At 39.3% G+C, this 13,648-nt stretch overlaps 1 protein-coding gene across 5 annotated transcripts in view; it reads left to right on the top strand.

Annotated features, from left to right (window-relative positions):
* LOC131231702 (phospholipase D zeta 1-like) overlaps positions 1-5,820 on the top strand; it is a 44,135-nt gene extending 38,315 nt beyond the window's left edge. For 4 of the 5 annotated variants that reach the window (XM_058227991.1, XM_058227992.1, XM_058227990.1 and 1 more), the window contains 3 exons: positions 1,558-1,623; positions 4,814-4,875; positions 4,965-5,820. In XM_058227991.1, coding sequence (XP_058083974.1) covers positions 1,558-1,623; positions 4,814-4,875; positions 4,965-5,214 — 378 coding nt within the window. In that variant the 3' untranslated portion in view covers positions 5,215-5,820. The remainder of the gene's footprint in view (positions 1-1,557; positions 1,624-4,813; positions 4,876-4,964) is intronic. The other variant, XM_058227989.1, reaches the window with a different exon arrangement.
* The last annotated feature ends 7,828 nt before the right edge of the window (positions 5,821-13,648 follow it).

Raw genomic sequence — 13,648 nt, 5'->3', positions numbered from 1 at the left:
AGGGAAAATTTTGAAATTTGAAAAATTAGGGTTCATGGAAATTGAGAATTTTGAAATTAGGGTTTTTGGAAATTTGAAAAAATAGGAAATTGGGAATCTAGGGTTTGTGGGTAGGGTTATGGATGGAGAATCAAGGGATTTTTATGGGGGAAGCAAGGGGAAATCAAAGGATTGAACGGTTGTCCATATGGTCAGCCTAGGGGCTTGCACATATGGGTCATTTGCTAGGGTTTTTGGATCTTCAATGGTTGATTTCAGTTGGGGTTGAAGTTTGATGATGAAAAGTTGAAGAAAAAGATTATTTGGATGGTCTTGGATAGGAAGGGAAGAATAGAGATGAAGTTTTTTGGGAAAATACCTCTTTTTGATAGAAAGGAAGAGAGGAGGAAGATGATAAATGGAAGCCTCACACCGCCGTTGAATGGGGAATGGAATCACACCACACCCAAGATCTAAATCACATGGAGTATTCTTCAAATCACATGAAGAAGAGAGAAAACACAACTTTTTTATTTTTCAAAATAATGGCATTATGGCTTTACACACCCATCTTTTTCTTTTATAGTGTCAGAAAAGACCTCTTACAAAAAGACGCTATCAGATAAGATTCTTAACATAAAGACGCTTAATAAATTAAAAGTTGTTTCTAAGTTGTTCCTAACTCCCTAGTGTCAACACAAATATAAACAATACTAAAAATAACAAAGCATGTAAATAATCTAAACAACTAAACTATTTTGTTGCCCATAGGGGTCCACGATCAAGATGTCCAATGATGATGATCCAACTGTCCAATCATCATGTCCATCAGGCTCCTATATGCGGTCCACATGCATCTTCCCAGTGTGGGGTCTTCAAAGATGCACGAACATGCACGTGGGGTCTCCAACGTGGCTGGGAATGTGAATTGGGCCAAGTGGGCCCCATGTAACGGTCGTCTAGCCATAAGGAGACTGGCTCAACCCTCCTCTGGTATGGTACTCGGAAGTCCTCATCACCTATCCTATTACCCCTATTAATGCTACTCCCACCAGATTCCCTTGCGTAGATCGATGTTTTCTTGTAGCCCTTCTCTTTTCCCTTTTATGGAGATTGTTTCCCTCTCTCAATGTCACTTGGTATTTTTCCGCTTCATTTTTATCACCCTCACACTAATTTTTTCCCAAAAGAAAAAATAAAAAATCATATTGCTAGCTTGTCATTCATGCCCGACTTGTGTAGGAATGGATTTAAGACCATGCCCCATAGATGCTACACATTGTTGAATTAAAAGACATTACTACTCTTTTCTTCTTCTTCTTCTTCTTTTTTAAAATGTGTGGGAAGCCAACATGGACACCTTCATCCTAGCTAAAGGGAGTATCAAGATCCATAATGTATCGCATTGGACCTACATTGCCTCATATATTTTTTTAAAAAATAAAAATCTCATTAATCATAAGATTTTTTTGGGAGAGTAGAAAAATCAATAATTACTAGATGATTTGGTTATCCGAAATCTTCTTGGAAACAAGATTTTACTTGTTTGATGATGTGTTTCTCTTCCAATACTTTCAGATCAGTCGAATCAGTGATCCTGTGGAGGATGCAACATACAAAGATATTTGGATGGCGACTGCTAAGGTGAAGATGACAAATGTTCAGTCCAGAAAAAAATGGCAGACATCAGCTTCATAGATTGCCTCAAACTTTTCATGATTATGTGTGTGGGAGAAATGATAGCATACATCCCATGCATGTAAAAGGTCACATGTAGCCATATATGTTCTACTAACATGCGATGTTTTTTGGACATAAGTCATGCAAAAGGTGGACCATGCCATGGAGATGCTTGGTCCAAAAATCAGGTTGGTTCACTCCAGTGTTTGTAGTATCAATATCGTTACATGTATCGCTTGCTGGGGATACGAAAACATATATCGATATCACCAATATTATTGCTGATGCCAGGAAATGTATCGCTGACTGGGAGAAAAGCATTGGTGAATCATGGGGAAAATGGTGGAATTTCTAAATGGAACTTTAGGAGATGCTAAAATACACATATTTTGCATATTTAGGTATCGAATAATTGCAAAAAAGACACATACATAATAAGTTTCCCTTAGAGGCCTAAAAGCATTTAACGCTGACTCAAGGAAACATTAGGGAAACATGGGAAAAATGGTAGAATTTTTCAATGATACTTCAGGAGATGCTAAAATACACATGCATATTTAAGAATTAAAAAATAGCAAAAAAGGAGCATATTTGCATATTTAGGAACCAAATAGTAAGTGTCTCTTTTATGGGAGCCTGAAAGCATGTCTCATTGACTCAGGAACATTGGGTAAGCATGGGGAAAATGGTGGATCCATCCATCCATGCACATACATACATATAAACACATGCATGATCCATCCATCTATGCATGCATGCATGCATACATACATATATGCATACAATGTCACATACATATACACACACAAGTATGATCCATCCACCATCCATGCATGTATACACACCTATGCATCCATCCATCCATCATGCATGCATGCATATACAAGCATCCATCATGCATTTCATCATACAGCCATGCACACATAAAAAAAATTTGAAATGGATTTTTTTAAAATATTAATGAACGGGTTTTTGGTGATATCGATACATTGGTGATGTTGTCGAAACATCACCGATACATCGGCGATACAAGTGACACCTAGAATTTACATAGTCGAAAACATTCACGATACATTGGCGATACTTAGCGATATATTGGCTCGATACCTGGAATTTCTGATACTACACCTGTAAGTTGATCGGTATAGTTTTCAAGCCAGGTGAGATTCATCGTGTGGCCCACCTTTTACACTACTTTGATGTCCAACACACATTACACATTGGCAAGAAAGATGGGGCTGCTTGTGAAAGTTCACATACATCCATATATGTGATCATCTCTCTCTCTAACCAACACACACACACACACACACACACACACACACACACACACAAACGCATACAATGTGAGGGTACATGGGCATGTGTAGTGGGTGAGCATGAGAGTGCGTGCATGCATGTACACGTGTTATGTATGAGCTTTGCTACACCCACACATGCACAAGGCAGCTCATGGGCTACCATATGTGCCAGCATGGCACATAGCTACTAGATCTAGTCCATCCATCAGGGGGTCCCACACATGCACTCTGGCAAGTGTGATTACCATGTGTGTATGTGATTTAGAAGCTTTGCTATGCACACACGCATGTACTAGGCAGCTCATGCACACATGCATGCATGCGCACATGTGTTATGTACGAGCTTTGCTATGCCACACATGCACAAGGCAGTTCATGGGCCACCATATGTGCCAGCATGGCACATAAGCTACTAGATCTAGTCCATCCATCAGGGGGTCCCACACGTGCACTCTGGCAAGTGTGATGGCCATGCGTGTATGTGATTTACAAGCTTTGCTATGCACACATACATGTACTAGGCAGCTCATGGACACGCCACCATATGTGCCAGGATGGCACATAGCTACAAGATCTCGCCCATCCATCAGGGATTTCTGACACCCACTATTTAGATGCCCTGGCCCAAGAATCAGGTTGGTCCAAAAGTCAGGTGGGTCGCCATTTACAAAACAAAATATACAGCTGTAGAAGACTTAACTGGAACTTTTTAAACCATCCACATGTTTCTGATATTATGGTCCACTGGATGAGTGGACCAGCCTGGTGTTTGGGTGAAAAAATCATCAAGGTCGGTCCTACATGGTGGACAGTTTGGATGTCATACCTGTCTGCCATGCTGGCACATGTGGTGGCATTTAAATGGTATTCCTTTTAACCTCTTGGCGGATTGTTATTAATTTTGAAGAAATAATACCTCAGGCTATACTGTGCCTTGAATTTCCAGCCTTGGCACATCTGTCCTAAATTCATCCTATAAAGATGTTGTTTATTCTGGTTGTTGGCATTTTCACACATGTTGATGAATTTGAAGAACTTGTATTGTATAAATTTTACTTCATGAACGCAATATTTTAAAAAGAAAACATTTTCAGCATGTGCATTGAAAATATCTGTACAAAAGAAAGAACATAATACTGCTAAAATACAAGATTAAAAGATGACACAGGATTCTTTCCTAATTACACCGTGATGATGTGCCGCCGACCCAAGTCCAACATGGGTGCTCTAGATAGCTGGCTGTCTTTTAGAAATGAAGTGTCCTTCTTACATCTTGCATGTAACTCGATCCGAGATTTTTAGAGGAAGAAGGCTAAAACAATCTTCACCTGTAATAGCTATTGTTCATTTTCTTCATATCTCTGTGTGTGTGTGTGGCCTCATTGGTGCCCACATGCTGAGATGGTCCACTCATAGGAACGGACAATGTTCTGAATTCTATGCTATAAGGGCCATTGTAAGAAACTTACACTGAACCGATGATTCTAACAAGCACAATTTGTAGCTGAATTTGGAATATTAAAAAGAAGATTTCAATGACCCACCTTCAAAATTGACGGTCAAGGTAAATGAAGTGTAATAACAGGATCATGGCTCATTTATGGTAGTACCGAGATCATGGGTGGCTCTGATCGTCGGAAGATCTGTGTGCACCCCAACGGGGTGACGCATGCTGGTGATTTATTCTGAAACCCATTCGGCTCCTAGAAATTCAAAAAACCTTTACACATTAGATAATTGATAGTTGCAACTTTCCCTTTATTACTTGCTAGCCATTATAACTATTTTCTTCATTTTTATTTTTATTTTTCTAGTTCTCTCTGAGTAAAGAAGCTTCCATTATCTGTTGGCAGACGAATACTATGATTTACCAAGATGTCTTTGCATGCACCCCCAATGATCTTATTCAATCCAGGTATGATTTGATCACTTCTTCTTCTTCTTTTTCCTTTTACGTCTCTCTGAATATTCTCACCATGTGCGTATGATGCTGATTACGTGTAGAACCGCGATTCGACAAAGCATGGCCTACTGGAAGGAGAGAATTGGGCACACCACTATAGATATAGGGATAGCACCTGACAAGCTAGAATCTTATCAGAACGGAGATATCAAAGCCATGGATTCCATGGAAAGATTAGAATCGGTGAGGGGGCATCTTGTCTCTTTCCCCTTGGATTTCATGTGCAAAGAAGACTTGAGACCTGTATTCAAAGAAAGCGAGTATTATGCATCTCCTCAGGTCTTTCACTAATTTATCAGCAATGAACATCTCCACGCTGTATATCGTATCATCTAATCAGAACCCAGTTAATGGAACTCTAGTGAGATTGAGGGCCTCTTCCTGGCACATGTGCAACTTGGAACACGTGCAAGATCCGACCATTCATCACACAGGATTGAGCATTCTGACCATGAGCACTCATCATAGGAACCATGATTAGAAAACTATTGACTGATGGTCAGTTTCTTCATAGATGTGTGGCCAACCGGATGGGCGGTCTGGCCTATTTTTAGGCGGGCATCTACAAGGTAGGCCCCATTTGATGTACAGATCTTAAACACGTGACACGTTGGCATGAGTGCTACAAAGAAAGTCCTAGATTTCATACAATTCCCATTGGAGTTCCTCAATTGATTGAACTCAACTCGCAAAGGCCTGTATATATGTTGTATTCGAAGAATCTGCAGAGGGAAATGAAGGAATGGAGAAGAAGAGAAATGGCTCTTTGCTGGAAGCCTCCCCTAATGTATGTTCCATTTGTAACTCTTTTGGGAAATAAAATATGCATGTAAAAGAGCATGTGCATTGTAAATGAGGAAGAAGAAAAAGAGGAACTCTATTGAGTTCATTCTACTATCCATGTGTTGTCTCATGGGCCCACTTACATCTTCTGATCAGACGTGCTCAAAAAACAATGTTGGATGGATTGTCCTAACCATCTTTTTTTTTTTTTTTTTTCCAGTTCAACCATGGTTTTTAAGACTTGCATGAGTCTGATGCGACTCGTCAGAGTCAACTCACGACTCGGTAGCACCTTATATGGTGGTTCGATGGAAGTGTAAAGACTCGATTACCCACTTGGACCAATCGGAAAATTCAGCCCTGACCTACTAAACTTCACTCAGGACCGAACGAGTTGCTGAATCTTTTAACCATGTGTTCAACCTAGCAATTGAAAAGGGTTGTTTCATCAGATAAGTCAATGATCAAAACACAGAGGACCTCTTATAATGTGTCTGATGTTGTGAGTGGTAATTCCAAAATACCAAAGTTTCATTGTCATTTAAGTTCTACATTAAAGGGGGGAAATTGTTTTTTTAGTCCAAGGTGCTTGTAAATTCCTAAATGACCTATATAAACTAGGAAACTTAGTAGGAACGGTTTGATTGTTAGCATTTTCCTGGACTAGTTGTCTGGTACAAATACCCTGTTTTTAGGCCAAGAAAAAGTTGGATAGCTATGGGATCGGATGGGGATGTGGTTTGGCAGGTAAGCCCAACACCAACAAGCTAGCTGGTGTCAAAGCAGTGGGCCCCACCATGTTCTTTATCCATGCTGCCCATCCAATTTACCAGCTCATGGCTCTTGCCTTAAAATGAGTCATATGTGGACCACACCATACGAAACAGTGGGGATTGAATGCTTGCCGTTGGAAATTTCTTGGGGGCCCACCATGATGTTTATTTGCCATCCAACCTGTTCATAAAGTCACATAAGGATGAAGGGAAAACACACCAGCTTGATCCAAAACTTCTTTGGCCCCCAAGAAGTTTTCAACCGTGATTGTTCAATCTCCACTTTTTCCTGTGTTGTGGTCCACTTGAGCCTTGGATCTGCCTCATTTTTGGACTCATGCTCTAAAATGATATAGCAAATGATCTAGCCAAAATGGATGGATGGCATGGATAAAACACATACATCATGGTGGAGCCCATAGAGCTTTGACGTTGAGTAGGCTTTTTAACACCTATTTCATTGTGTCGGTTTGAAACTTACGATTTCGGGTAGTTTCCAAACAGGCCACTAATTGTCATTCTGACGAGTGTCCAAACAAGCCCGTGTGTATTTTGGACTACCTAATAGGCAAGACTAGCTAGATGGCATCTTTCATCCTTTCTTTGTTATTCTCCTTTAATTTTATTTAGAAACTAGTGGGTGTATGGGGCCCAATCCTGGTGTTTGTATGCCATCCCACTCTTCCACCAAGGTCTTCAAAAATCAGGTCAATCCAATCATCGATGGGACTCACATGAATCTAGGGTTTTTAGGTGGTTATTTATTGTTTTCTGTGATTTCCAAAAATCAGGTTAATCCAACCATCATATGGCACTCACATGAATCTAGGGTTTTTAGGTGGTTATTCATTTTCTATGGTTTCCAAAAATCAGGTCAATCCAACCATCAAATGGGACTCACATGAATCTAGGGTTTTTAGGTGGTTATTCATTGTTTTCTATGGTGTGGCCCACCTATTAGTTGGATCAACCTAATGGTGGGACTGCCTGCTAGACAGGTTGGATGTTGTACAAATACTACGGTGGGCCTCACACACAATCAGTTGTGTTTGACTATTTCTCAATTTTATTTATAGGTTTTCTATTGCTTTGTAGTATTATAATGTTTTATTTATAGGCTAAGAGATATCCTAATATATCATGACCTCATTTTATTTTTTAGTTTTGGCAATAAATAAATAAATAATAATAAATATAAAGTATGGAATGACGGCCTTTTTTTTTATACTTTTAATAAAATAATAAAAATTACAAAAGTATGGGAATATATATTATTAGATGGTGTGGAATGATAAACAATGGTAGATGTCATACATTTCTCCCATTTCTTTAACTTTGGCATTTATCAATGATGATGATGAGTTGGCAATTTCTCTTACCCTTTTAAATTAGGATAGATGGGCCCACCTTTCTTTCAGTGAGTTACAAGCAAATGGTCCGCGTTTAAGTGGCCAGTTTGAATGGTTAGGATCATCTGATGGAGGAGAACTGACTGTTTTAGGGTCTTTGGTGATTTTAGACATATGGATGGTTTAATGGTTGATCTGGACCATCCATTAGGTTTGACCAACATTGGATGGGCCATCGTGAAAAAAAATAAAATCTCATGTTTGATTGGAGGATGCTAACCTTCTTAACATTAGCATCTTCTCTTCATCCGTAGGTTAGCCAGGCCAGATGTGAATAGTTGTGGTCATCTGATCAAAGTGGTTCCTACTCCGATCATCGTCCAAAGTGGACATCCAGGATCTTCTTTTGTCCAAAGTCCAGACCATCCATTACTGATAGGATGGAAAAGATCCTCTCACAGATCAGTGGCCCATGAAAGGTGTACCAAACAATGGACGGTTCAGATTGATGATTTGACCGTCCACACGTCTAAAATACAAGTTTTTGCACCGAATTCAGAGAGAATCCTGGAAACTCCTGATTTTACAAAACAAGACCTTAACTAATTAAAACTCTCGAAAAATGCTTTGTTAGGGTGAAATGACCTATGTGCCCTCATTTATCTTTTATCTGAAAATAAGTGAAGTCACCACTGTTTTTTTCTTTTTATTTTTACAAAGAAGTGAAATCAAACCCCACCGTGGGCCATATGGTTTGTGAGTGAAATCCAAATCATTCAAAAGGTTTACTCCATCATGATGATTAGGCCAACCAAAAATCAGGACAATCAAATTACCAGGTGGAGTACGAATGACTAGAAAATATTTGGATCACGTAGATATCTTACAGTGTGGTGCAGTTAATTATTGGATCATTCTCAATTTTGGCTTGACCGTTCATCACAGTGGGATGCACTTATTCAACGGGTTCGATGTTATATAAACACCAAGTACACTCAATGATGCTCCACTTGGTTGCCTCATACTAAACAAAAAAAAGATAAGATCATTTTGCTAATTTAATCTCCCAAAACCCATTCAACCATTTTTAATTAATCAGTGCATTGATTGGCAAAGTTAGAAATCTTCAAGTTTTTGCAGTAAAAATCTCAATATCCTACTTTTAAAAATCAAAATTATACTAGTGGGTGCAATGAAATATATATTTTTTTTGTGGCCCACCAAAGGAGGCAACGTGACCCTTCGATAAATGTGACCAGATTGGATCATGATTCTTTTCTTTTTTGGTAGGCCGTAATTTTTTATTTATTTATTTTTAGCGGTCTACCTTGGAACTACATGGAGGAGGAGATTCTAAAAACGTGATTAATGATTGAAGGACATCCAATGGTGGAGGATCATCCCAGCAATCTCCAACCTAGCATCTATAATAAACATTCTGTTTATTAACGAGAAATGTTCCAGTGCTCTGAGAGTATTTTAAGTTATGATGCTCCTAGTTGCATTTGGATACTTGGACGGTCCAAATAATTGATCTGGACGGTCCATTAGGTCCAATACATGGGTAAATTCAAATGGAGAGGGCGGTTCTAACCATCGGATAAATCACCAACAACGGATGGTCAAGATTATTTATAGAAAATTAGGTCTATCGGACACATTGGGAACCATCATGGTTTGCTTCTTACTCTAGGGGGTCGTTAGGCACCATGGATTTTGGGGGATTGGAGAGGAGTCTGGATAACCTTTGGAGCATAAGGTAATTGGGGGTTTCAAATCCGGTAGAAGAAGGGGTTTGAAATCAACGGCGAGAGCTTGAATTACACCTGGAATCCTTGGAATAATTGTATGTGTAATATGTGTTCCCGTACTATTATTCTATTAGGCACATGGCCTACTATTGATATCAAAAAATAATTAGACTATCAATTGTATTATTATAATTACTTTAATACGATGATAAGCGTGGTCCAAAAATTGTTCATATAAATCAATGGTTAAAAATTGTTAGTCAGTCGCTCAGACATGATCTTGTGCTTGTAGCCCATTCGAGATTAGAATTTCATCATTTTTAGGCGAAGCCTATATTTTAAGGGACTTATTACAACCATTGTGTCAAAAATTATATACATCACTAATTAAAGATATTAAAGTTGATTTAGTAATTAAAATCAAATCCCCATAAATATACCATGCATAGCTACTTTTGGATTAAAGTTGATTCATAATCCAAGGTGCCAAACACTAATAGGATTACAAATCGAGGGGGTTCTAAATCCACGCGCCCAAACAGGCCCTAAAGGATAACTATTGTCAGGTCATACAACCATCCTGTCCGTCATTTGGAAAAATGGATGGCCATAAAAAAAGAAGGCCATCTGAATTGAACGCTGGTCACTACCAAGCGATGGTGTGTTGATGCATTGGACATTGTGGGGCCCAACTTGACGCATGTGCTTTATACCTACACAGTTTATACCTTTTGCCTCTTATTTTTAGACATTATTTTTGGCAGAAAACCATGTACGCTGGTAGAAATCACGACCGTTTATAAATAATAAATTTACTATTTACAACAAGTTATAATTTATAGGAGTTTTAGTTATAATGTGATTATGAAACTTCTCCTAGAGTTTATTTTATTATTTAAGAGTTTGTAAACTCATTTCTCGACAATTAAATTATTATAAATTTTATTAGGATTATTTTCTATTTTCCATCTCTCTGGGAACGGATTGGCTACTCCCTGCCAATGCTCCGTAGCTGGTGGTCGGTGCTTTGTTGACCCCACCATGATGTATTTGTTTCATCCATTCCATTCATCTATTTTTAAAGATCATTTTATTGCTTGATTTTAAAAGTGAGAAGGATATAAATATCAGGTGGACCACACCACATGAAAATAATAGTGATTGGATATCCACCATTAAAATCCTCCTAAGGCCCAATGTACTGTTTATTTGACATCCAATCTGTTGATTAGGTCAACAGGCCTAGATGAAGAGAAAAAACAAAGATAAGCTTGATCCAAAACTTTTATAGCCCCTAAAATGTTTTTAATGGTCGAGCCTCATTCAACATTGTTTCCTGTATTGTGGTCCACTTGAGATTTGGATATATCTCGTTTTTAGACTCTTATTGTAAAATAATCTCTAAAAATAGATGGAAGGAATGGATGAAACATATACATCATGGTGGGGCCCACATAACACCGACCATCAGCCATTGGCTGGTGTCGGGGGAGTAGCCCATCCGTTTCCGTGGATTTGTAGCATCTCTGTGGAAAATATCTTTGAAATCGGAATAGTTAGCATCCCGAGGAAGACGGTGGGTGGCCGACCTCTAAACGTCCTTTCATGCATCAATATCATAGAAATGAGTGGAGATGGAGTGCTAAGGGCGCGTTTGGGCAGTGGGCGTAGAAGGCATTAGGTGGGATGAGATTCATCGGTTCCTGTCCGATTTCACTCCATACCAGGGAAGAATGGAAAAGCTTTTGGATTAGATGGAATTGCATTCGTCCCGTGCCAATTTCACTCAATGTTAGAAGTTGTGCAGGTCCATCATGATGTGTGGACTATATCCACACTGTCCACCCATTTTTTGAGATTATTTTAGAGCATGAGCCAAAAAATTAGGTAAATCTAAAGCTCAAGTGGACCCACCATAGAAAGCAATGGGGATTGAATACTTACCGTTGAAAACTTCTTTGGGGCCACGTAAGTTTTGGATCTACCTCATTTTTAGGCCTATGCCATAAAATGAGGTTACAAAACAAATGAACGATTTAGATATAACACATGTATGTTATTCTCAGTAATTCCAAATTATGGTGAGTATATCCATTCAATGTACTACCGTTTTACTAACGGCATTTATCTTAAAGAAATTTCCAACTGTATGCCCAGTATATGGCCCACAACCTTTTTAAGCCCACTAGCTTTTTACCTTCCAAGAATACTCCCCAGCTGTACGGCCCCACTTCTCAGGTCGAAAATGCCCCTGCTTCTCTTCCTGAGGCGTGCTCGAAGACGAGCGCTTACGCTCCCCGAACTCCGAGTTGTACGAACGGTTCAAAAGATATCAACGTTGCATGGGCCCCACAGTTATGTATTTATTATATCCACAACGTTCATCCATATTTCGAGATCATTTCGGCGCATTATCAAAAAAAAGAACCATACCCAAAGATCAACTGGACCACACCACAACGAGCAGCGGGAAAATTGATTTTCACCGTTAAAAATTTTGTAACGCCCACCATAACATATACTTTACATCCAATCTATTCATAAGGTCACGAAGACCTGGATGAAGAGGAAAAACAAATTTCATAATGATCCAAAGCTTCCGTAACCCATGAAAGGATTTCAATGGTAGACGTTCAATCCTCCACTGCCTTTTATGATGTGGTCCACTTGATAGCTAGATCTGACTTATTTTTCATCTCAAGCCTTAATACGAGTTCAGCAAATAGATGGACGGTTTGGATATAATACATACATCATAATGAGACTCATAAACAGCGATAGAATTACAACAGGGAAAAAAAAACAGCCTTGAGCCGGTCCACCGGGTCGTTGACCCCAACTCGCTGTCCCACTGACCCGATCGACCCGACTCGCTGTTTCACTTTGTAATTTTTTTATTTTTTATTTTTTTACGTGGAGAACTTTTTCTCCCTTACATTTTTCTCGAGTATATATATATATATATATAAAAGTATATAAAAATATTTTTATCTCTTAATTCATTTCTTTGTCTATTTATTTAACAAGCATATCTCCTAAACTAGAATAAGTTACTTAACGTACTATATATAATTTTGGGGTAGGAGAAGCTAATTTAGCCAACTAACATAGTAATTTTTTAAGAATCCATTGGGTCAATGGTTAAAAATCCACTTCACAGTCAATTCACTTCATTTCACGGCCATTTCCACGCACTTCGCGGTCAATTCACATCACTTCACCGTCATTTCCATGCATTTTACGGTCATTTCCGGTGATTCCGTGTTCATTCACGGTCAATTCGATGCACTTCACGGCCAATTCACTTAACTTCACGGCCATTTCCATGCACTTTGCGGTCAATTCACTTCACTTCACTGTCATTTCCATACATTTCACGGTCATTCCCAGCAATTCCGTGTTGATTCACGGTCAATTCGATGCACTTCACGGCCATTTCCACGCACTACGCGGTCAATTCACTTCACTTCACCATCATTTCCATGCATTTCACGGTCATTCCCGGCGATTCCGTGTTGATTCACGGTCAATTCGACGCACTTCACAGTCAATTCACTTCACTTCACGGCCATTTCCACGCACTTCGCAGTCAATTCACTTCACTTCACGCCCATTTCCATGAATTTCACGGTCATTCCCGGCAATTCCGTGTTGATTCACAGTCAATTCGACGTACTTCACTGTCAATTCACTTCACTTCACGGCCATTTCCACGCACTTCGCGGTCAATTCACTTCACTTCACCGTCATTTCCATGCATTTCACAGTCATACCCGGCGATTCTGTGTTGATTCACGATCAATTCGACGGACTTCACGGTCAATTCACTTCACTTCACGGCCATTTCCACGTACTTCGCGATCATTTCACTTCACTTCACCGTCATTTCCATGCATTTCACGGTCATCCCCGGCGATTCCATGTTGATTCACGGTCAATTCGACGCACTTCACGGTCAATTCACTTCACTTCACGGCCATTTTCACTCACTTCGCGGTCAATTCACTTAACTTCACCGTCATTTCCATGCATTCCACGATCATTCTCGACAATTCCATGTTGATTCATG

Source organism: Magnolia sinica, chromosome 17 (genome assembly GCF_029962835.1).
Source record: "Magnolia sinica isolate HGM2019 chromosome 17, MsV1, whole genome shotgun sequence".
Taxonomy (NCBI): Eukaryota; Viridiplantae; Streptophyta; class Magnoliopsida; order Magnoliales; family Magnoliaceae; genus Magnolia; species Magnolia sinica.
Note: the sequence above shows the minus strand (reverse complement) of the source record. Positions and strands in the feature narration are given on the sequence as shown.